Genomic DNA, 24,746 nt, shown 5'->3' with positions numbered 1-24,746 from the left:
TGTCAGAGAGCGGACTCAGTAATGGGAAGTTGAAGAGAACCTTTAAAAGTGCTTTTGTCTTTATAAACATGTTTGAACTAACAGGTGGAATGATTTGCAGAATTCCCCACTCAGACCGAAAGGGGTGAAAGCATGGGTCAGTATTCCCCCAGAGAAGAAAACGTACAGCCAGGAACGGTGCAGCGTTCCCCATGTTGTTAATGATCCTTCGGGGTGGGAGACAATGAGGGGGGTGCCAACATGTCGTCATCCACTAGGGAACACGCTGTTCACAACAGCGGGCATTGCTTTCTCCAGACCTAGGGGTCCTGGTGAGGGCGAGCAAGCTGGTACCACAGGCTAATTGGACGTGCGGGATCAGTATGTTAACTTACTGCTCTCCTGTTTGGTTACGCGGCTTGCATTTCTGCATTTTTAAATCTGGCATTCAGCTCTCTTTAGAGTGGGGACTGCTCGGTCTCTCTAACCTCTTTTCCCCCATTCTCCCTGGGGACAGCCCCTTGACTGTGAAGGTGGCCTCCACACCTGAACACAGCATGCCCACTCCTGACTTCGGGTTGTATGTGCTATTCCCCAGGCCTTGAGACAGTCTTCTCTCTACTGACCTAGCCAAACTCCATCTTCCATCTTCAGAGTCCTACTCAAGCCCCAGCTCTTTAAATAAACCTTCCTAAAAGCCCAGCTCACTCTACCACCTCAGGAACATCAGCTGCCTCCAGGACTCAATCTGGTCTCTCTGCACATGTCTTAATACTGGTCCTCGGCTGGTTTGCACACATCTTGCCTCTGTAACCAAATCACAAACTCACAGGGATGGGGACAGCGATTCACTGCTCTTTTCTTTAACAGTTAGCACTCTGACATGGAGCCATAATCATTCTTTAACCTCACCGTACTTTGCCCCCTAATATCATCAACACCATGGTCCACTCCACCCCCTCTATGAAATACCTTCTTTTTCTTCATCTCTGTGAGATCATCCTCTGTATTTCCCTCCCACCTCCTGGCCCCTCTTTCTCCATCTAACTTCTAAATGTTGGTGTCCTTGGATTCATTTCTAGGCAGTTACCTTTTCTTCTCTTTCTGCCCTCTTTTTCTTTAGAAAGTCTCAGACATTTTCATGGCCCCAAAATATAAGCTACATGCTCCCAAACATCTATCTCTAGCTCAGAACTTTCTTCTGCACAATGCCTGGGAAGAACAGACCAATCAGTATTTTATGATGTTTATAAAGACAAGTCCATTTTTTAAAAATATAAATCACTTAGCTCCTCAGAGCTCTCATTCCATGGTTTCATCATCTCTTTAATCCAAAGCAGCTACTGCAAAGATGATCATCCTGTCAAGAGACCAGGAAAGATATCTTGTTCGGGGGGGGGGTGGGGGTGGGGTGGAACTGACTAATAATAGACTCTACCACTATATATTGATAGACCAGTGCACTATATGCATTGAAGCACTGAAAGAATATGCAAAAAAAAAAAAGAGAGAGAGAGATGGGGAGGGGACATGTCTTTCACTAAGAGTTCTCCAACTGCAATGTGTTTCCCACAAAGGGTGCTGAAATTTTTTCCTAGATGAGCAACAAGGTTGGCTCTGCCTAAACGGGCTCAGTCTAAGAAGGGTTATGGTCTGAAGAAAAGTGATTATTGACAGTAAGCACTTGATCTTTGTTGAAATGGATCCAAGTAGAGGAAGAACAGAAGATCATGAGTCATTGTCCAACAGAATAACTCTTCTCAGACCAGTTTGCTTTGTAGTTCTTCCGTGACTTAGTTGGGGCTGTGATCACTGACTTCCAGTGAAAAAGTTTTCTAACCAAGCCAACTGCCAGTTGATGAGTTAGGACTCCACCAAACTAGGAAACCATTGGGTGGATCATGTCAATAGTTTTACAACCTATTATCCTCTCAAGTTGACTGATCTCTCAATTTCCTCTTCAAAGTCAAACTGATCGATATAGCTGATAAACTGAAATGGACATCACCACAGAGCTTTGAGGTCTTTCTGACACACCAAAGCATCAGGTCCCTCTGAGAACCATGAGACTGACCCTCCATGACTTTCACGGGAGACATGTTTTCTCAATTAAGTCTATACATAGATATTTTACTGCTTCAGAAAGAACATCAGTTCAGCAGGACGCTCTTGGGGCAAAGAAGAAGGGACAAGGGCTGGGGGAGGAGGACATATTTAAATCATTCAATGAGATGGAAATCAGGTGGGATGGGTGAGCAGCTTGGGATGTAGATTCTCCTTTGTGTAGGAATGACTAACAAGCAGCCTGAAGGTGTCTTCTTTCAAAGCAGAGATCAAATCAAGAATGAGTAAGTAGTGTCTCTCTACTGATGCTTCAAAATGTTTCCACTTATTAAAGGATTTCCATGCTGAACACAAATTCTAGTTCCCCGGGAGAGTACTTATACAGAGAAAAAGTGTGTTGCTTTAGTAGTAACTCCTCTTCATCCACCCTGCTTGGTACTTTGTCAAAATGCCTTTTGTCAGCTTCCTACAGCTCTGGGCCTCAGTGAGTCACAGCCAATAATCCCCCTCTCTCATAAAGCAGCAAGGTACCAGCAAGGTTAATTGCTCCCTACCCCTTTCTCTCTCTCTCTTACACACACACACACATATAGTGAACATTAAAATAGCGTTTTACCATCACTAGACCAATTAGTATTTATCCCGCTACAAAACAAAACAATCTCCCTGTATAATGTTCAATAAGCTTCAGTCTTAGTGAGTTCTTCCAGTATTCAATCTATATTCAAGCTGCTGCATAAGGTTACTTCCTCTTACAAGCCCCTCAGTAAAGTCAGAAAATATATTCACTCCTTCATTCATCCAACAAGTATATACTACATGCTTACACTGTGCCAGGCATCGTGATATGTGTCAAGGATATGATGCCAAGCAGGGCCCTGTGGGGCTCCTGGGCATGGAAGCCTTTTTGTCCCCCATTGCCTGAAGGCAAGACTCCAGCCTCCCTGACCTTCTCTGAGTTCCAACAGGTAGAATAGTTACTAATCAAAGGAGAAGCAGCAATAAAACCACCTGAGGTAAGATTAAAGGGACAAGAAAAGGTTCATCAAGATTAGGAGACGGAGCACTTAAGACCCTTTCTTGTTCAGTCGCTAAATTGTGCCTGACTCTTTGCAAGCCCATGAATTACAGCATGCCGGCTCCCCTGTCCTTCACTAATTCCCGGAGTTTGCTCAGATTCATGTCCATCGAGTCGGTCATGCCATCCAGCCATCTTGTCCTCTGTCGTCCCCTTCTCCTTCTGCCCTCAATCTTTCCCAGCATCAGGGTCTTTTCCAATGTGTCAACTCTTCATATCAGGTGGCCAAAGTACTGGAGTTTCAGCATCAGTCGTTCCAATGAATATGCAGGGTTGATTTCCTTTAAGACTGACTGGTTTGATCTCCTTGCAGCCCAAGGGACTCTCAAGAGTCTTCTCCAATACCACAGTTTGAAAGCATCAATTCTTCAGCACTCTCAGCTTTCTTTATGGTCCCACTTTCACATCCATATATGACTACTGGAAAAACCATAGCTTTGACTATACAGACCTTTGAAAGCAAAGTGATGTCTCTGCTTTCTAATATGCTGTCCAGGTTTGTCATAGCTTTTCTTCCAAGGAGCAAGCGTCTATTAATTTCATGCCTGCAGTCGCCATCTGCAGTGATTTTAGAGCCCAAGAAAATCAAATCTGTCACTGTTTCCACCTTTCCCCCATCTACTTCCCATGACACTTAAATCTAGTCAGCAATGCCACCCTTTTGAAACTTTGCAGAAGAAGGGGCAAAGACTGTTATTGCCTTGATCCTTATCACATACTCCTGTCTGACGATATAACCTCTCCCAACTCACCAAGGAGGGGGACACAGTTCTGGAGGTGCCAGCCTGTGTCCCCCTTTTCCTGACAAAGTAATAAAGCCACTCTTTCCTTCTCCTCCATAACTCTGTCTCTGTATTTCTGTTTGACATTGGTGCACAGAGAGCCAAGATTTTTTTGCCAGCAGATACAGATTTTTGATGTCATGAGGCTTACCGTTCAGAGAGGGAGATAAGGATTAAACAAGCTATTGTATAAAGAACATTTCATTGCAACTGTGATAAGTACAGCTGAAGAGACCACATACAAGGTGCCCCAAAAGGGTTACTAGTTGGGACCTTATTGACTTAGGAGGATCAGTAGAGGGTATCCAAGCAAGCTGTCATTCAAGCTGAAGTCAGGAGGGAAAGGAATAAGAGCATCCTAGAGACAGAAGAGCCTGTGCCAGGGAGCTGGGGCTGGAGGGGCCAGGTGTGTAAATGAACAGGAGGAACAGAGTGTGAGAGGAGAGAGCCAGAGAGCATGGAGACAGACAGCATGACTAGGATCATCCAAGGTCTTACAGGTCATCTTCAATATTGGGGACTGAGTCCCAAGAAAATGGGATGCCTCTAGAGATTTTTAAGGACAATAACATGGTTAGGTTTTTTTTTTTGTATTTATTTATTTTAATTGGAGGCTAATTGGTTAGGTTATTTATTGAGAAGCATCACTCAGCACTGTGAGGATAACGAACTGAAGAAGGCAAAAGTGGAAGCAGGGAGGCCAGTCCACAGCTCTTTGGTAGACTGGGCAAGGAATGATAACAGTGGGGTTAGGATGACTCAGTGGAAATGGAAACAGTTTTTAGAAATTAAGACCTACCTAGGAGGTAGAATGTACAGCACATACAGGTAGGACTTCGAGAGAGGAAAGTACAAAGGACAACTTGAGGGGCTTGGCCATGAGTGACTAGCAAGATGACGGTGGCTTTTGCAGAAGTCGAGAATGCTGGAGGGAGAGGAGCTAGCTGGAATTATTGGGGAACGGGTGGTTCACCAAGTCAGTACTACACATGCTAAGTCTGAGATATCTGTGAGATGTTCAAGGGGAGAGAGGCTCAGTAGCCAGCTGGATATACGAGGCATCCCATCAGCAATAAAAAACCTTCCCAAATTACAGCAGAGTCAAACACTATTTATTCTATTTTTTTTTTTTTTTTAGAAAAGGGATACATTCTAGAACTATATTGCCCCAAATGGAAATCACTAGCCACGTGGGGGCTACTTAGACTCAAATTAATTAAAGTTAAAATAAATTTAAAAATTAGTTTCTCAGTGATGATAGCCACATTTCAAGTACTCAGTGCGGCTCCTGACCACTTGGATCAGACAACATAATGGACACTTCCATTCCTGCATAAAGTTCAACGGGAGAGTCCTGCCTTTAACGTTAGAGGGCTTCCGATTTTCAACACTCAGCTCTGACTGAGTGTTCCACTGTCACCAAGAAATAAAATCCCACTCCAGGGAATTCCCTGGTGACCCAGTGGTTAGGACTCTGTGCTCTCACTGCCAAGGGCCTGGGTTTGATCCCTAGTTGGGAAATTAAGATCCCACAAGCCGCTCAGCATGGCAAAAAAAAAAAAAAAAAAAAATTATCCTACTATCTCTTGTGCCCCAGGCAAAGCTTTGAGGTTAAAGATGAAGACAGAAAAAAAGAGGGGATGATAATCCTTGTTTTTCACATATTTTTCAACTCATCACTTAAAAAAATAGATGAAGGATGAATGCCATGGGGAGAGTGTATAAGGACCATGGGGAGTGAGCTCACATTGTAACAATACTGTCAGATCATCGCGAAGATTAAAATCAGATGAAATTAAGTGCCAAGGAGGCATTAAGTCTTTATTTGGACTGTGGTCCCCCAAATGGTAAATGTATAGCCACTATAACAACTGTAAATGGAGTATAACCTTTAAAAATTGTGAATCATTATGTTGTACTTAGTGTACCTGTAACTTATATAATGTTGTACAGCAATTATATCTCAATAAAGAAAAGAATGGGAAATGGATTCATGAAAAGAGCGAGAAGGAGGCAACCCAAGTAGGGAAACAGTTTATTCAGAAGGCTATGTACATCTGGAATGCCAGCCATGCTTTTTGGAAGGAAAACAGCATCTGTACTGAACTGTATAAGAAACAGAGCAATAGAGGAAAATTCCTTGAGTGGACAGGTGGAAAAAGAAGTAAAGAACCAGCCCAGTTTGGAAGCCTTAATTGTGTACTGATGTACTGACACTAACTCAGACATGGCAGCTGACCATAGAGAATACAAATAATAACGAGGCCTTGACCTTGAACCTAAGGAACTTCTGAGTCTGAACAGCCATAAGTAACCACCAGGCTCTCAAGAGGCCAGACAGGTGCTAAAAACTCGTTTTACAAAATGTGTCCTTGCTCAATAAATATGTAAACTAAACGCCACATCTGCAATATACAAGACATATATCTCACCAAAAAAAATTGCATGTTCAAAAATTACTATACACCTAGGTGCTTGAACTGTGGGTGGAAGCTCAAATGAAGTAAACATGTGAAGGTCCTGGAAAGAGCTGTGATGTGGCAGAGCAGACATTCAAATGCTTCACCCTGTGAGCAAGTCTTTTTACTGTCTTCCTCCATTTTTAGCCAAAATTAATAAGCCGTAAGGCTTTCCCCGGTGGCTCAGACGGTAAAGAATCTGCCTGCAATGAACGAGACCTGGGTTCGATCCCTGGGTCAGGAAGACCCCTGGAGAAGGGAATGGCTACCCACTCCAGTATTGTTGCCTGGAGAATCCCATGGACAGAGGAGCCTGGCAGACTACAGTCCATGGGGCCGCTAAGAGTTGGACACGACTGAGCAACTAACACTTCTTTTTCTAATAAGCCATAGGTTACATCGCACAGTTTAGGTTACTCTTTTAATATTTTAGATTCTTTAGATTTATTGGTAATACAATCCATGGCTCAAAGTCTATAGAACTCTTAAGATTAAGTTCAACTTTAATGTCAGATCCTTTATGAGGGTACATGGAAATGTGTTATAGGGCTTCAATCTGGGCTGAAAAGCATTTCCTGGCCTTCATGGCTGATGCGGTTCCCGCTTTGGGGAAGACTACTCAGATTTGAAGGGTGAAGTGTGTAACCTTTATTATACCACTTTTTATGGTTTTTCTTTGTGTTACAAAGCCATGACTCTCATTGAAATTCCAAATTCTATTGGAATTCACTGACATTTCTTTCCCGCTGGTTGCTGGGTACTAGAACTGAATAAAATATTTATCTTTAAACATATATGAACATACTTAAAATTCCTTTGGGAGTGATATTTTTGCTATGTGCTTTGATTCAGTTTTTATTGAAATCTAAATCCCTTGGACAGAGGAGCCTGGTGGGCTACAGTCCATGGGGTCACAGAGTCAGACACGACTGAGCGTGCACACACACACGCACAGAGCTATCTTTATGGAAAAACACTCAAATGTATTCTATTTTGGTGATGTTGACTTTTTGAAATTTATTTGCTTTAGCTGCAAATACTGAGGGAGTTTACTTACATTAATCATTTCCCAGTAAATTTTTTGTGTTTTACTGCCTGCCATCAACACTGATAATAGCATATTTCTTTTTAGCTACTTTTTTCCGAGTTATCAGAATATAGCTGCATATTCAGAATTGAAGATTCCTTTAAGATTCTGAGGTTGCTCAGTCCTTTGCCACATTTACATGGCAAAACATTTGCTCATACTTTTAAATCACCTAAATATGTGTGTAAAGAAAAATGCTTAATTTTCCAAGTTATTTTTCTAAAGGGTGTGAATGTGTCTTGAATCCTTAGCTGATTTTTATGCTGCTAAAACGTATCAAAATAGCAAAGATTAAAAATACCAGTACTACTCAGGATTGGCAAGGGCATTCTCAGGCACTGTTGGTAGGAATGCAAACGGGCAAACTTTGTCTACTGAGCAGTTAAGAAACAGGTAAGCAGTAGGCATGCAAACTTTAAAATTAAGAAAAATCTTTAACTTAGCAATGTTAAACATTCAATAATTCACCCTTGTTATGACAGTCATCTCAATGCAATTGCTAACTGCAAAAAAAAAAAACTGGAATAATATGTTAATAAGAGACTGATTAAATGAATTATGGCATATCCACATAATGGAATTCTCTAACGTCATTAAAAAGGGTTGTTAGAAATGTATTTGATGACATAGAAAAGAGTCCTGATACAACTGAATCTCTAGGATAATGGTATGTTTTAAATGTTATATGTATGTGTGTGAGATGTATGTGTGTGCATGTGTAGAGAGAGGAGAGAAAAAATTTAGAACAAAGGGGGACTCCCCTGGTGGTCCAGTGGTCAGGAATCCACCTTGCTACTGATGAATCTATCTGCAGGGCAGGAATGGATATGCAGCACAGAGAACAGACTTATGGACAGGGTGGGGGCGGGGGTAGGAAGGAGAGGGTGGGACAAATGGACACAGAATAGCATGGAAACGTATACACTAACATATGTAAGATAGCCAGTGGGGATTTGCTGTATGACTCAGGGAGCTCAAACCGGGGCTCTGGGACAACCTAGAGGGGCGGGATGGGGTGGGGGGTGGGAGGGAGGCTCAACAGGGAAGGGACATATGTACACCTATGGCTGATCCATGTTGATGTATGGCAGAAAGCAGCACAATATCCTAATTACCCTTCACTGGAAAAAAAAAAAAGAAGAACCCACTTTGCAATTCAGGGGACATGGGTTTGGTCCCTGGTCCAGGAATTAAGATCCCACATGCTGTGGGGCAACTGAGCCCGTGCACGAGAGAGCAGCCCTCCACTCGCCGCAACCAGAGCAAGTCCACACCCAGCAAAGACAGCACAGAGCAGTCACACACATGTTAACTAAACAAAGGGGTTTTTTCAACAAAATAATTTAGAAGGGTATTAACAGTGGTTTCTCTTGAAGAGACATCTTCCTTATACTCATCTGGATTTTCTAATTCTCATATAATAAATGTGTCTTATTTTATAGTTACAGCCAGTGAACCAGTGAGGTTGTTCAGTCGTGTTCGATCTTTGCGATCCCATGGATTGTAGCCTACCAGGCTCCTCCATCCATGGAATTTTCCAGGCAAGGTACTGAGTGGGCAGCCTTTCCCTTCTCCAGGGGATCTTCCCGACCCAGGTCTCCCGTGCTGCAGCAGGCAGATGCTTTACCATCTGAGCCACCACCTCTTGTTCAGCTGTCCTAACTCTGGGAACACACTGGATATTGAGCCAACCCGGCAGAAATGGCCCACGATGGGGGTAAATGTAGTGACTGCCTCCCCTCCCAAACCCGGTCCCCTGAGCTTGGCTCTCTCTGCCGCACAAGCCAGGACCTGCTCACCAAGCTGTCCTGGACGCGTGGCCTCTGCACGAGCTTCTGGATGCCGTTCTCCATGGTGACCCCCAGCCAGTTGAGGGTGGCCCAGCACCACAGGTAGTCGTTCCCGCCGTGCCAGAAGCTCACAAACGCGAATGTCATTGCAGTGGAGAAGAGGGCCCCCAGCAGGCCATGCTGTGACCCGCCCGCGGGGATGTATACGTACCTGCAGAAAGAAGAGGCCGTGAGGAGCCCTGCGGAGCGCTGGCCCCCAACACCACCCGCTCCCGGGCCTGATTCTCCTGCCACAAATCGCTATTCAGCGTGTGCAGATCCTTCCCCATGTCCAGGAGGCCACAGAACACCCCCTGAATGCTCCGTCACACCAGGAGGTGGCAGACACAGAAGCCTCAGCTCTGGGGGCTTCCCAGGTGGCGCCAGTGGTAAAGAACCCACCTGCCAATGCAGGGAGACGTAAGAGACGCAGGTACGATCCCTAGTTTGGGAAGAACCCCTGGAGGGGGGCATGGCAACCCACTCCAGTATTCTTGCCTGGAGAATCACCATGGAGAGAGGAGCCTGGTGGGCTACAGTCCATCAGGTCACAAAGAGCCGGACACCACTGCAGTGACTTAGCACACACTGAGGGGTTTTAGGTTAAATGAACACTCAGGTTAAAGAGCGCTCATTACTAGAGCAAAACAGCACTTACAGGAGGCGGGGTGAGGAGCCCTGAATTTAGTTTCTGAAAGGGATGTGCCTCACCCTAGAAGCCTAATCACAGAATGCCAGTTGAGCTTCTGGTGACAATGGGAATAGGCTTCCCTGATGGCTCAGACAGTAAAGAATCCACCTGCAATGTGGGAGACCAGGGTTAGATCCCTGAGTCGGGAAGATCCCCTAGAGAAGGGCAGGGCAACCCACTCCAGTATTCTTGCTTGGAGAATTCCATGGACAGAGGCGCCTGGCGGGCTACCATCCACAGGGTCGCAAAGAGTCAGACACGACTGAGCAACTAAAACTTCACTTACAGTGGGGATACCAACCTTCACGGTAGGTATGTATTGTACAGCTCAGCCTATGAAGTGTAGGGTAAACCCCGTATTTAAGCACAATTGCTGAGTTCAGGCACCTAAACGGCAGGATGGCTTCTGCAGAAGAGGGGTGCCAAAGCTGGATCCTCCAGCTTCCCAGGCAAGGTGCCCAGAAGTAGTGACAAATTCACAATGAGGAGAAGAGCTCTGTGCTCACAGGGCAGCCAAATTATCACCCGAAAGGCAGAGCCCCCCTTGGGTATGTTCTCTACCGCTGAGACAGCTGTCTGACCACATACAAGCAGAACCGTGTTCTTCAATCAGTGTTTTCCTGCTAGAGCTGGACAAAACTCACGTTGCGTTGTTAGGATCTGGAGAGCTAGAAAAACACCCTCCTTGCAGTGGTCTCTTTAAAAAGCCTATCGGTCTTTGTTTATTGCTGTCAGTGCTTCTTTGTCCAACCTTATTCCATAAAGGAAAAAGAAACGATCATTTCCTAAGCACATCATGTGTCCCAAGTATGGTACTAGGCACTTTACATGTATCACTTGACCTGATTCTTTGAAACACCATATGCTGTTCTAGCATGCCAATCCACAGAATCCATTGAAATGCTGTCCTATTTATTATTTTAATATTTTGTTGGAAATGTTATTTTGAAAATAATTTTTAAATAGAACACTTTCATAGGCAAGCCAAAAGATACAATATAAAAACCATTCCCCAGTCAATAAATACTTCTAAGGACTATGATGCCTTCGAACTGTGGTGCTGGAGAAGACTCTTGAGAGTCCCTTGGACTTCAAGGAGATCCAACCAGTCCATCCTAAAGGAAATAAGTCCTGAATATTCATTGGAAGGACTAATGCTGAAGTTGAAGCTCCAATCCTTCGGCCACCTAATACAAACAGCTGACATTAGAAAAGATCCTGATGCTGGGAAAGATTGAAAGCGGGAGGAGAAGGGGACGACAAAGGATGAGATGGTTGGATGGCATCACCGACTCAATGGACACGAGTTTGAACAAGCTCCAGGAATGGTGAAGGACAGGGAAGTCTGGCATGCTGCAGTCCATGGGGCCGCAAAGAATCAGACACACGACTGAGCTACTGAACAACAAGGACTATGTGACTATCAGTATTTTTAAATGTCCTCCTTCACTCTCAAAGGTGCACCAGGTTAGATGGTAAAGTATCTGATCATCTTAGCCCCACTTTTTGGGTGAGAAAAACTGGGGCCGAGAAGAGGAAGAACCTAGATGCAAATATGCATCTCTGGCACCAGCGTTAATGTTTTCCATTGCACCTCTGGGCTTGCCCTCCTATCTTGCATTTCAGTCTGAAGCAAACCAGAAAGCATGTGAGAATGCACGCATTTCAGAAACAAGTGAAGCCAAGAAAATACTTTCTCTTGTGCAAAAACAAGACCATCTTGACAATTAAGTCAGCAAATATCCATCAAGTACTCACTACAGACTAAGGAATAATCCATCTGTGGTCAAGCATTTATTTAGACCTCCAAGGCAGTCCTGGTATTATGAGACACACACAGACATAACAGGTTGCTCCTGCCCAAAGGACAGGTATAGTTGGTTGTGAAACGATAGCAAACAAATTCTATCATTAAGCTGACGTGGGACTTGTTTGTTGTATCATATGGTACAAAGTAGACCAGGGGAGCTTAAGAGTATGGAAAAGAACAGGGTGAGTAGAGGCAAGCAGGGTATGAGAGGCTTAATGGTAAAGATCCCTACCTTGGCAAGGTCTAGAGAGAGGGTGAGTTTTGTCAGGAGAAGCAGGGATGCTGCATCATGCACCAAGAAGGGCTGGACGAGTCAGAAAAGCCGGCCAACAGCCCCAGGCACAGGGGTTTTAACTGGCGTTACGCTGCCCCCTAGAGGCTACTTGGTTATTGTTGCACAATACTCAACAGGCAAAAAAACGGACCACAAACCTCTGCAGCCTCCAACTTGCAAAAAGATAATCACTGCTCCATTTTGGCACTCCATGAGGCTGTCCTTCACTTCATACAATCAGTTGTGTGTGTAAGAAGGTTGCACGTTAAAAAAAAAAAAATGGAGTGGTCAAACCAAGTTCAAAAGGATAAGGAGTTAACTGCTGTTTACAGAAACTTTGCAGATAACAGTTTTTATAAAACAAGTTCATTCCAATCCTAATACTCTTCTCACCCAACACTGGTTTTATGTTGAGATTACTGTTGTATCTCACTATATCAGAATGAGCTGCACTGTGAGAGTTGGACTGTAAAGAAAGCTGAGTACCAAAGAACTGACGCTTTTGAACTGTGGTGTTAGAGAAGACTCTTGAGAGTCCCGTGGACTGCAAGGAGATCCAACCAGTCCATCCTAAAGAAGATCAGTCCTGAATAGTCATTGGAAGGACTGATGCTGAAGTTGAAACTCCAATACTTTGGCTACTTGATGCGAAGAATTGACTCATTTGAAAAGACCCTGATGCTGGGCAAGATTGAAGGCAGGAGGAGAAGGGGACGACAGAGGATGAGATGGTTGAATGGCGTCACCGACTCAATGGACATGAGTTTGAGTAAACTCCGGGAGTTGACGATGGACAGGGAGCCCTGGCATGCTGTAGTCCATGGGGTCACAAAGAGTCAGACACGACTGAGCGACTGAACTGAACTGAATATATGTTAGAAAGCCTCAGTATAGAATAAAAAACCTCTCCTTGTCCATCCACATCAATGGTCCTTAATATTAGCTTCAACTCCAAAAAGAACATATTTCCAAGCTTGTGATGAGGAAGCATCTAGTCCCATAATTACATGCGCAGCTATTTTAGGCATCTCTTGGCATCATGGCTTTGCTACTTTCCTTCAAAAATGACAGCCGACAAGAATCTCTGAGAATTCCTTTTATTCCAGAAACTCACAAATGGCAGGTCTCCAACAACACGAGGTTGCTTGTTTTAAACCAGAAGAGGGTATGGTCTCCCGACTGGAAGACAGAACACTCCCTTCTTCACTCTTAATTTCTAGAAGGCAGTGGATACAGCAAGGAGGAGCATGAACCTGTTTCCTTTTACAAATCCCGCCAGGCTCATGTCAGTTCCATGATTAATAAAAACAGAAACGCATCTGTCTTCTAGAAAAGCAGCAGGGTGACCCCACTTACTGAGACCCTGCTGCACGCTGAGACTGATTTCCCAGTGGAAGAAAGCATTCAGCACCACCTTCTCAGCATAGCAAAAATAAAAAGCCCATCCCCGCCCGACCCCCATCAGCGACAGTGGCAGCTTGAGTCTGTACAAGGCCTGCCCCTGCCCGGCTGGCTTCGTGGGGTCACTGCTTGCAGAGAACGTTGCCTGGGGTGGTTGCCATCCAAAGGTGCCACCTTCTTAATTTAAAACCATCTCACAGAATCAACGCAACATAGCAAACCCCCGCTCAGGAGGAGGAACTGATATAAAATGTAGACATTATTTACAATGTCTACTCTCTACTGAATATCAGGGGCTTTATGTATACTGTTTCTAATCATTACAACAACTTCGTGAAGAACTAATGACCAGACCTATTTTATACAAAAGAGGTAAAATCTGAACCTAGAATGTTCTAGTTTCAGAATCCCCCAGAGGTCTATGTTCTATGAAGCTATTTACCACAGTGAGAACATTTTTTGGTGATATGTTCCTCTTGTTCAACCCCATCTGCAAAGCAGTCTACACAGAAACATCCACCAGCATTTTATTAACTGAAGAAACATCCTCTGTACAAAAAGGAATCTTACTAGGGAGAAAGGTGCTCATGAATTACAAAGGCCTTTAGGCCAAGGAGGGCTTCTTCTCTGGTGGCTCAGACGGTAAAGAATCTGCCTGCAATGCAGGAGACCCGAGTTCAATCCCTGGGTCGGGAAGATCCCCTCGCAAAGGGAATTGGACAGAGGAACCTGGTGGGTTACAGTCCAAGGGGTCGCAAAGAGTTGGAAACGACTAAGCGACTAACACTTAGGCCAAGGAGCTCGGGGCCAGAAAGCCACAGTTCACGTTTTAAATAGACTAAATAGGGACTTCCCTGGTGGTCCAGCAGTTAGGAATCTGCCTGCCAGAGGAGGGGACAAGGATTTGATCCCACATACCGAGAGGCAACTAAGCTTGCATACCACAACTACTGGGCCCACTCTCTAGAACCTGCTCCACAACAAGAGATACCACTGCAACGGAAAGCCTGCACATCGCAACTGAGAGTGGCCCCGGCTCACCACAAGACCCAGGGCAGCCAAAATACAAATAAAATTCTGAAAATAGACTAAACAGTTTCCTTCTGCCCCACAAGCAGAGATTACACCTTATCCAGGCGGGCACTGTGCAGAAGTCTTGACTGTGTAAGAAGTTGGGCATAAGAGGTTGATACTTGGGGATTGTTGCTGACTAGTAGATGTATGTGAAGGGGAAACAAAATAGCTGTTCCCTTCATAATCACTAGGAAAAACTCAAGAATGTGTCTGACAGTTGGGACAGGGGTGGTGAGAATCCACATGGTAAAGACATTACTCTTAAAATCATGGCTTTTTCCCAGGACTTACCCAACAGCTTCCCGGCTTGCCAAGTTATTGTCAAACCGTTTGCCATGAACTCCAGAACTCCAGACCCTAGCAAGATAAGGGCATGAGGCACCTACGACACAGAAAGGCTTGGTTTTCACTACCCTGAGGATTGAGCTGAGGTGGGCTTGCTGACTTCCCATCTTCAATTATCTATTTCTTGGCTGGGATGGGGCAGGCAGTGGCTGACACTCTATTCCAGCTCTGCTTTATCTTTCCACCCTATTTCCCACTAGTCCTGAAATCTCGAACAAATGGGGCTTTCACACTTCTGTGCCTCTGAGCACACTATTTTCACACCCTCCATTCTCTCTGGTTTCCCAACTCCTCTATAAAGTCTGTTTTAAATATTCTCAGTCTCTAACCCAGAGAACCAACTGTTTGTACCACTGAATTGAACAGTTATTCATCAGAAGATGTCTCTTCTATTATGATGGTCATTTCAACTAAACTGCAGACTTCGTTCAGACAGTTGTAGATGTGTGTGAGTATATACGTGTATGCCCACATGTGCTATTAGCTACCAGTCAACAGTATTTATATACCTAACGCTAATTTTCATTTACTTTTCATAGCCTCCAATAGCTTTTTACATTTCTGATAGACTGTCAGTGCTGCCACAGACACACTGTGAGCAATTAGCAAACAAGGAAGGGTCATAAGGACTTGCCCCCGTTACTGGCAGAGATTTCAGAAGACACCCATTCCTAAGGAACACAGACCCCTGAGGACCCTGCAGTCTCACCACACTCTGTAATCCTCCTTCCCCCATTAAAGTCATAGTCACGCAGCCCCCAAAGCTGTTCCAACCTCAAGAGATTGCAAAACTTACAAGGACTGTCCCTTTAAAGGCCAGAGCCTTCAGTAGCTGGGAAGGGCAAGACGTGTGGCTGCATTCCATTGGCAGTAAGGCAACCTCGCCTTTGCTTCACCTGGGTTCACTTGGGCTTCCCCTGAGTTCCGGATTAGAGTTCTCTGCAAGGTGCCGTAAACCCAGCTCTCAGGGGCAGTGACTCCCATGACCTGAGCCTGGCTCTAGCTTTGGCCTTGGCCCACATCTGGGTTCTCTGTCAGTCAAAGCCTGTGATGACCCATCAGTCAAAGCCTCATCCTCTAGGTGGTAGACAAAGGACTGGTGTTTAGTTTTCACAGAGGGAGCTATATACTTACTATCAAAAGTTTTCAAAGAAAGATACATGCAGAAAATACAATTCACTTTTAATATCTTTCTACCCAGTACATATAAGTAAGTAAGTGTTAGTAGCTCAGTCGTGCCCGACTCTTTCCCACCAGGCTCCTCTGTCTGTGAGATTTTCCAGGCAAGGATACTGGAGTGGGTTGCCATTTCCTTCTCCAGGGATCTTCCCAACCCAGGGATCGAACCGAGGTCTCCTGCACTGCAGGCAGATTCTTTACTGACTGAGCCACAAGGGAAGCCTTGTAGCCAGTACATATCGTAACGGAATTTCAATAAGTAAAAGCTAGCAAAACTGGGAAAGGCAAGGAAAGAGAGAGACTCTTCCCTAAAGACTCCACAAGGAACGCAGCTCGGCTACATCTTGATTATAGCCCTTTAGTATAGACCCATCTGAGACTTCTGACCTCCAGGGCTGCAAGAGAATAAATTTGTGTTTAGGGCTGCTAACCCTGGAGGAGGGCATGGCAACCCACTCCAGTATTCTTGCCTGGAGAATCCCCGTGGGCAGAGGAGCCTGGCGGGCTACAGTCCCTGGGGTCACAAAGAGTCAGACACGACTGAGTGACTAAACACAGCATGGCAGTTGGTTAATGGGCAACTGCAAACCTTAACCTCTCCAGAAGGCTGAGAGAGAGGTCACTTTCAAAGCAGAGGGCACATTTAAGCTGAGCTAATTCCCAACATCTTTACTGAAAGATGAAAGTTTCACATGCAACTCTGAAAAACTGTCCTATTCTGCAACAGAATACTACGGAATTTATAAAATAGAGATTAAACTCCAGCCATATTTAGTCAGCACAATGGTAAAGAACACACCTGCCAATGCAGGAGATGTGAGTTCGATCCCTGGGTCAGGAAGATCCCCTGGAAGAGGAAATGGCAACCCACTCCAGTATTTTTGCCTGGAGAATTCTGTTGACAGAGGAGCCTGCCAGTTACAATCCATGGGGTCGCAAAGAGTCAGACATAGTTGCTTGACTGAGCATGAAAGCATGAACATATTCAGTCTACATTTAAACTTCTAGGTTCATCTCATTAGATGCCAACACCCTTTAAAAAAAAAAATTAACCTTTTCATTCCACAAAGCCAGTAGTTCAGTGGGTTGAAGTACTGTGCTGATGAACCCAAGCCTATAACTTCCATCCTAAAGAAAGATTCAACTCTACCCCCATAAACCAAAACCCAAACTCTAGCTCCCCCCAAAACCCTATCTTCCCCTCTGCAGAAGAGGCTGAAAGATCATGAAAGGCTCAGCCCCGCTGTCCTTACCCCACTAGACCACGCCCAAGCAGCAACAGCAGCAAAGCCCAGGACAAGCAGGAAGGCAGTGCTTGGTAGCTAGAGACATGGCCTTGGTCCCCCCCTCTGCCACTTACTGGTCCCTGTAACTGTGACCTTGTCAATAAGCCTGCTTCACTTAAGTCTGCACACTGAACATATACTGGGAGGGCTAAAATCACCTTCAAGTATGAGCTGTTGTAAAGACCAGCTGATACAATACATGTGTAAGGAATCTGGAGATTGTAACACTTCTATAAATGGAAGTACGCACACTTGCATTCAGGAAACAAACAAGATGCCATTATCATAATGATTAGCATCCCTATATTCTTCATAACCACATGAAGACACCAAGACTCCTGGGCTTGTTTGCTCAGGGATGCTTTTCACTTAAAATCATCAGCTTTAAATACACCTCCATTAGAACCAAGTCACTTCTTGCTAAGGGGATGAAGCTAGAAGGGAGGAAAATTTTTTCTCCTACTCTTCTAGGTTCTTTGGCTGGTGTAACAATAAGAGTGACATGACACAGGTTAATAAGAGAAAAACAAATTTAATTACGTATGTTGGGGAGTCCACAAGACAATGAGAGTCAAGGAGTAGCCTGAGCTGAGGAACGGGATGGGCTCTGGGGCTTCCAGGTGCAGGAAGGGAATTCACAGGAGGACCAGAAGTACAGATGTTAGGGCAATTAGAAGCCTGCCCTGCCCTGCAGATGGTCTTTCAGATAAATACGTTCTCTCTGGTACAGGCCCCCTATGCAAATTCTTTCAGATAGTTAAGTTAGAGGGAAAAGTTGTTCCTGAGTCAGCCGAATTTTGATTGCCTTCGGCTCGGAATAATCCACGTGCCAAAGTGGCATCTTTGGGGGCGGGGGCATATTCCGTTTCCCTCCAAAAGTTATGGATTCGACATGCACGCAGATCTGTTGATTAAGCTTAATCCAGAGGACAGCCAGCTGTTCTCCAAACATCTGATACTGGCTACAGATGAGTCTGTAGAGGCTGTGCGGGCAGGTCCGAGTAAAGTAGCTTCTACTGCAACTTGGTCCATTATCAACATCTCACGTGCCAATCATCGTAGACCCTCCACTCTGGTCCCCTCTTATCTACAGATACAAGAGTCAGGTGACCAGGTCCTTTCTTTGTAATGGGGGACTGCTGGGTGGGCAGGGCCAGAAAGTATCAATACTATGCAGATTACTCATTCAACCCATTTAAAGCTGCCTACTAACGTTCCAGAAGGCTGTCCAGGCGGCACACTGTTAAAAGAATCTGCCTGCCGATGCAGATGGGGGGTTCGATCCCTGGGTCGGGAAGATCCCCTGGAGAAGGAAATGGCAACCCACCCCAGTATCTTGCCTGGAGAATCCCATGGACAGAGGAGCCTGGCAGGCTACATACAGTCCATGGGGTTGCAAAGAGTCAGACAGGACCAACTAAGTGGGCACGTACACACTTACTAATGTTCCAAAAGGTTAAAGTCTCAGTGATGCATGAGTCTTCACAATATCACAGTCCTCACATTCAGAGACTGAAAAAACAAACAAGTCTTTAAGACGCCATCCTTCAAAACGGGCTTCCAGTCACAGATGAGAGACGGGAAGGCCTGGGGGAGGGGAGCACAGAAGGGAAGCACTACTTTCCCCCGCAGGGCTGCTGACCTTCTGCTTGAGAGCACGCTGAAGCCTCAGCAGTCCCCAGGGCTCCCAGGCCCACGTCTATTTCAGGTTACAAAAATACACCATATAAAACAGATTCTTGGGAGGTTTGAGCAGAGGAGAGCGAGCAGGAGTCTGTACTCTTTAGTGCTGTGGAGCTGAGTCTCATCGCTAATAAAAAGGTCCTCAAAGCCTCAGTTTAATAACCACCAAGATTTCCTGGCTGCCTGCCTGTCTTCCCACCTCCCTCCTGAGAGGATGCTGAAAGCAGCCATCAGCTGCCCTGGATCAGATTAAAAAAGGGAGGGTACAAAGAGCCTACAAAGAGCCAGCAGTTTGGGTGGGGCAAACCCGGAGGTCTGTAGGATATAGGTATGCGTGCTTCCCTGTTTCACGGAGGGAGGGGGCTGAGAGGAGAGATCGCATCCTTCCCCGCTCCTAACCCACTTCTCAACCTTTGCTCCATCAGCAGATCCCAAACCCAGGGTCCACTTTACCAATGTCTGGGGCACACGCCCCCTCGTATCAGCAACTGTACCGCGTCTCCCGTCTCCCATAGGCTCCCTTCTGATCCCTGCCTCTCACCCCCACCCACTGCCGGTCCTAATCTTCTCTCTCAGTTATCACCGTGGTTAGCACAAGGTTCACTATGAAACGGATGCGCACCACTCAAGAACGACTGTGCTGGTGCAATGCCCTAGGGGTCTCCAGGAGAACGTGTTCTGAACACAAGTGCACTAGAGAAATGCCTGGCTGGAGGCCGAAGCATTTCCATCTTCTTCTGGGTGTGTGGTGTGATGATTTTGAGGCAGCCATGCTGGGCAGGGCCCCACGGAGGCAGGCCCACAGTCTTGACAGGGATAAACTCTGCATTTCCATGGTGACATGGTAGGTTGGCCAACCAGGCAAAAGCAGAAGTAAACTGTTCGGGCAAAGGAGAGGCCAACTCTTTGTCCTCAGAAGCATCCAGTCTGACAAAGGGGTCCTGCTTACCGTGGATTCCCACTGCATCAGGTCCTAAATTAAACCTCATCAGCCTGGCTTTTTAAACATCATTCTCCAGCTGACTCCCTCCTACACATCAACTCCATCTTATGAGTCTCCAAAATAGATTCTCCACTCCAGTTAAAGAACTTCATTCTTTCACATGTCTGGACCCCACAACCATGCCAGTCCACCCCTCAATCTGACAAGATCTCTGGCTGTTCTTTCCACCATCTGATCTTTCTAAATGGGTTCAGCATTCACTTAAAGGAAAATCTTTCTAGCTGATCCCACTGAATGTGGGTGGCTGATGATTCTTCATCTCTGCAAAATTCAGGTGTTCATCTCGGACTGAGTTATTTCTTTCAGATCAGTTGATGTGCTATTTCTTACCAATTCTAAGCCACTTCATCAGGTCTGAGAGTACGTGGGACTCCCCATCTCGCAGTCAAGACACGGATCAGAGAATTGTAGCATTTCTCTCTTTATTTTCCCCCCAGAGTCTAACTTAAACTCTGAACTCAGGAGGTGCTTAACAAACCCTGATTAACTGCCTTCTTTTCCTGTTCCTTCCTCATCGTCCTCATTTCACTGACTCATTCATTCTCTTCTTCTTTTCCTTGTCGCTCTCTATAAACAAATGAGAATTCTCCAGCTTGAAGTGGGGCCTCAAGAGTAAATGTCATTGTTCACTGCCTGCCTCCACCACTTTCTTCTTTAAAGCGCTGTGGGGTTTGCAGAATGATATTTACACAAAGTCAGACTAAATCACAGATGCTAACCACAGGTGCCCCTAAGCAAGGGGACCAAGAGGTGGGACACACACACCACATTCAACTTCCCCAGGAAGTTGCTGGAACAACCCAGAAGAAAAAAGGTATTTAACCAAAGAGCAAAACTTCAGTGTGCATTAAGTGTTTTTAATATTAAAGTACCCAAATTGGGAGGTTTAAGGTTTGTGATATTAACCTTAAAAGCCTCAAATGAAACCCTGGACACGCCCATTGGTACTAGACGCGTGTGAGGGGAGGGCGTTCATGAGACGAACAGGAGTGTGGCTTTGGCTAGATCGCTTGGTTTAACTTTGCTAACAAAATCGCTTCCTCTGCCGTGATTATCACTTCCAAGTTCAGTGTGTATTTTGGCCACAAGAAAAGTAGTGAGAGGGTCACTGCTGGGCATGAGTGAATGTGCGCACACAAACACACACACAGTGCCTCCGAGCACAGAGGAGGGTGGAAGGTGGATGGGCAGGCCAGGGTCACAGATTTCAGTGAGGGTCTCTTTTCTAGGCCTTGATTTACAACTGGTAGAAGTCCCAGGCTAGGAGACCACTAGGGGTGAGGTCCGCGTATTATAGTTTGGAGCATTTGGGTCGTAGGCACGAATGTTCTTGAAGGGTTATGACCAATTACGATAGTGTGCTGTTTTGCTACTGCTCTCTGCTAAAACAGAAAGATCTGTCTTCTCAAATGGATTTTCAGGATGTAGAGCTCCTAAAACCATAGCTTAAGCTCTGAGATTCCCATTTCCCCACCCCTCTGCTGCCATGAAGCTAACTTAGGAATTAACGCAAAATGCACAGGGAGAGTGTTATCTGAAGGAAGCCTGCAGTGAATCTTGACTCAAGGTGACAAATCCTTTTCTAAGAGCAAATTTCCACCACCACCACCACCACCCCCCTGCAATGTATCTGCTTTGCCAACGCAAACCTCTGCACTCTGGATTTTCTTAATGAGTAACAGCCATTGGTAATAAAAATGTTCAGCAGAGGTGGCCATACCTGGGATCCAATGCCTAGAAAGGGAGAGAAACAGGAGAAAATGCCAGCAGGTCTACAGGCACCCCTATCAAAATACTGCCACTGAAGACTGTTTCCAGGAGGAAGAAAAATAAAGGTCTCTGGCGCCCAAGTGCTGTTTTAAAAAGAATCAAAGAGAAATGGCTGCTGGTGGTAATAAAGAGGCTGCTCCCTCACTGGACTGAAATCAGCACTCTGACAAATCAGCTTTGAAGAGCTGTTTCACCTGCCTCTCATTTATCATGATTGTGACCCACCATCCCTTACCAGACATGATGCCTTTTAAGTCTGGCCACTGGGAGGGAAAACTGAGAATGCTTGGGTCTAGGCATGAATGACTAATAAATCTGCAGCAGCATCCAATAAAGCCACGCCAGTGCAACACTTACGGAAACAAAGCAAGAATATCATCCCATGCCCGGGAAACTATGCCCCACAAGGATGTTTCCCTTAATGCAGCAACAGCTGCCTGGATGATGTCCAGACGATGCAGCTTATTCAAAAGAAGCTATGGTAATTGAAGGAAGTCTTGTGTGCACATTGAGATTAGGATTTTAAGAGCTGGCATCTTACAGAGACAGTCTAAGGATGACACCCAACATGTGTCACAAAATCCAGAGTCTTCTGTAGATTAAAAATGTCACCATTCATACAAAAAAATCCTAAGAAGTCCAAAGATGTCAGCCAGGGAACTGGATATTAACATGATCATCCAGGCTGGGAAACAGTCTCCCAAGTCTCCCAAGTCTCCCAAGTCTTCCAGTCTCCGAAGCATTGGAGAAAGATGTAGGCCATCAGAATGGGATTTTGCACCCCAGGCTCCTTCTCAAGTGGGGACCAACTGGTGAAAAGCACAGGGGATCACCCTGAGCTGTCTGAAAGATGAAAAGGAACACAGCTAATGGTGGAGCGGTAAGGAGATTCAGATGTGCTTCCAAAATGCATGCTCTTTTCAATGGATCAAAGTGGTGTCCCCACGATAACTATGGATATCAGGTATAAATAATCTGTATGCCTAACATTAAAAAGATAGATAGTTAAGAAGTATTAGATTAAATACTATCTACTGAGTCCCTAATAGGTGTCCATCACTAGGTTCAGGGCGTTCTACAGTATTTCATTTGATTTAGATGTCACTTCAGTATTTTTAGTGCATCCGAGTCATTTCTGTGAACCTAAATTATCTTCACAGCTGCAGAGCATGACAGTTCTAGATAAGCATCCAAATCACGACAAGATGACAAAAATCCAATGCACTCCTATTCAGTAAGTCTGGTAGAAATGTATTATTACACCTCAGAGTCTAGAGGTCAGAATGATCCCCTCTTGTTGGCACAAAGGACCCTGGAGACCGGAGGGATCTGAGAGGTCATCTTGTGTATGGACCCCCGAACGACACGCACAACCAGAAACCATCCAGCCTGCATCTCAACACTCTCAGTGACCGAGAAGTCATGGCTTTTTGAAACAGTCTTTTCCACCCTTTTAGGACAACTTAAGAGAGAGCATGCTTCTCTATACTTTTCACTGTTGACCATGGTTCTCCTCTCGGAAGCAATATTGGACATGGGTACCCGGTCTTCAACCAGCAGTCTGTCACTACACCTGATGACGGTTCTCATCTCTTTCCAAAGGCTTGACTTTGGACACAACGTATCCTCAGCTTCTTTATTCATTCTTTTACACCCAGTTCCAAATTGTAGTTTTCCTTTTTCTAGACAATTTCCCATTTGTCTGTGTTCCCCCTGGGACCATGATATCTGCAAAGACTGCATTTATGGGATGACCCGAGTCATGAAGAACTTGAGTGGGAACACCACATTCTTTCTCTAACCATATATTCATAGCATCAACAAACATTATCTAAGTATTTACTATATTGGGCTTCACAGGTGGTACAGTGGTAAAGAATCCAGCTGCAAGGCAGAAGACATGGGTTCGATTCCTGGGTTGGGAAGATCCCCTGGAGGAGGGAACAGCTACCTACTCTAGTATTCTGGCCTGGAGAATCCCAGGGACAGAGGACCCTGGTGGGCTACAGAACATGCGGTCGCACAAGAGTCAGACACAACTTAGTGAGTAAATAACAACAACAAAACTTACTGTATTCCAGGTATTATGATTAGCACAGGAGGCATTCAGGAACGTGCCACAGAAAACTGCCCTCATAGAGCTTACATCTAACCTACTGCAATGATGAAGCCCATTGTGACATTTATTCCAAGCCAGCCTTATCTCATACCAAAGTCTGAACCTACTATGTCGCTGAGAAAGTCAAGACCATCATACAAGAGTGCCCTCTTCGAACCACATACACTCTGATCTCTGCTGGTAGCTATCCAATCATTCATCCACAGTGGAAGAGATGTCCTTTCCATGACCGAGGCTGACTCTGCTCTTTGGTTCTATACCCGTCTGCCTCCTAGGGTAGCATGCTCCATCAGTCACCCTGTATCCTTATCGGCTTAACGGAACTGGTTTTCTTCTTAGCACAAAGACACATTCCAATCCTTGTATTTTACAAACACCTTTATTTTACCCCACAACGTCTACTTCTTCATCTCTGATCCCAACTACGTTTTTCACAGTCAAGTATTTCAAAATCCTTGAAAGAACAGTCTACACCCAGTCTCCAAGCCCTCCCCTCCCAATTGCTCCTGAACTGGCAGCAATCGGACTTCTGTCCCTCCACATTCCATTGGGACAACTTCTGTCAAGGTCATTAACAGCCTCCAGATTGCCAAAACCAATGGATATATTTACATCTTTCTCTTAGTTGTCTGTTACATTTGGCATTGCTTATGCCTTCCATTTTCCTCTTTTGATAATTTTACTGATATTCATAATAGAAAATTTGGAAAGAGATACATAAAAAATCCAGAAACCACCACCAATGACCTTTTTGCCTGTGTCCTCTCTGACATCTTTCTATAAATACTCATATGTACCACTTTAGGAAACTGCTCGATTGACCTAATCTATCA

At 45.1% G+C, this 24,746-nt stretch overlaps 1 protein-coding gene across 6 annotated transcripts in view; it reads right to left on the bottom strand.

Moving 5' to 3' along the window:
• Window positions 1–24,746, bottom strand: part of HHAT (hedgehog acyltransferase) — a 340,025-nt gene that overhangs the window by 85,443 nt on the left and 229,836 nt on the right. For 5 of the 6 annotated variants that reach the window (XM_081489707.1, XM_081489706.1, XM_081489704.1 and 2 more), the window contains one exon: window positions 9,249–9,450. The exons of the other annotated variant lie outside the window; for it this stretch is intronic. In XM_081489707.1, coding sequence (XP_081345833.1) covers window positions 9,249–9,450 — 202 coding nt within the window. The remainder of the gene's footprint in view (window positions 1–9,248; window positions 9,451–24,746) is intronic. 6 annotated transcript variants of the gene reach the window in all.

Source organism: Giraffa tippelskirchi, chromosome 5 (assembly GCF_054371585.1).
Source record: "Giraffa tippelskirchi isolate mGirTip1 chromosome 5, T2T-mGirTip1v1.2.pri, whole genome shotgun sequence".
NCBI classification, from domain to species: Eukaryota; Metazoa; Chordata; class Mammalia; order Artiodactyla; family Giraffidae; genus Giraffa; species Giraffa tippelskirchi.
This window is presented reverse-complemented; position numbering and strand designations above follow the sequence as displayed.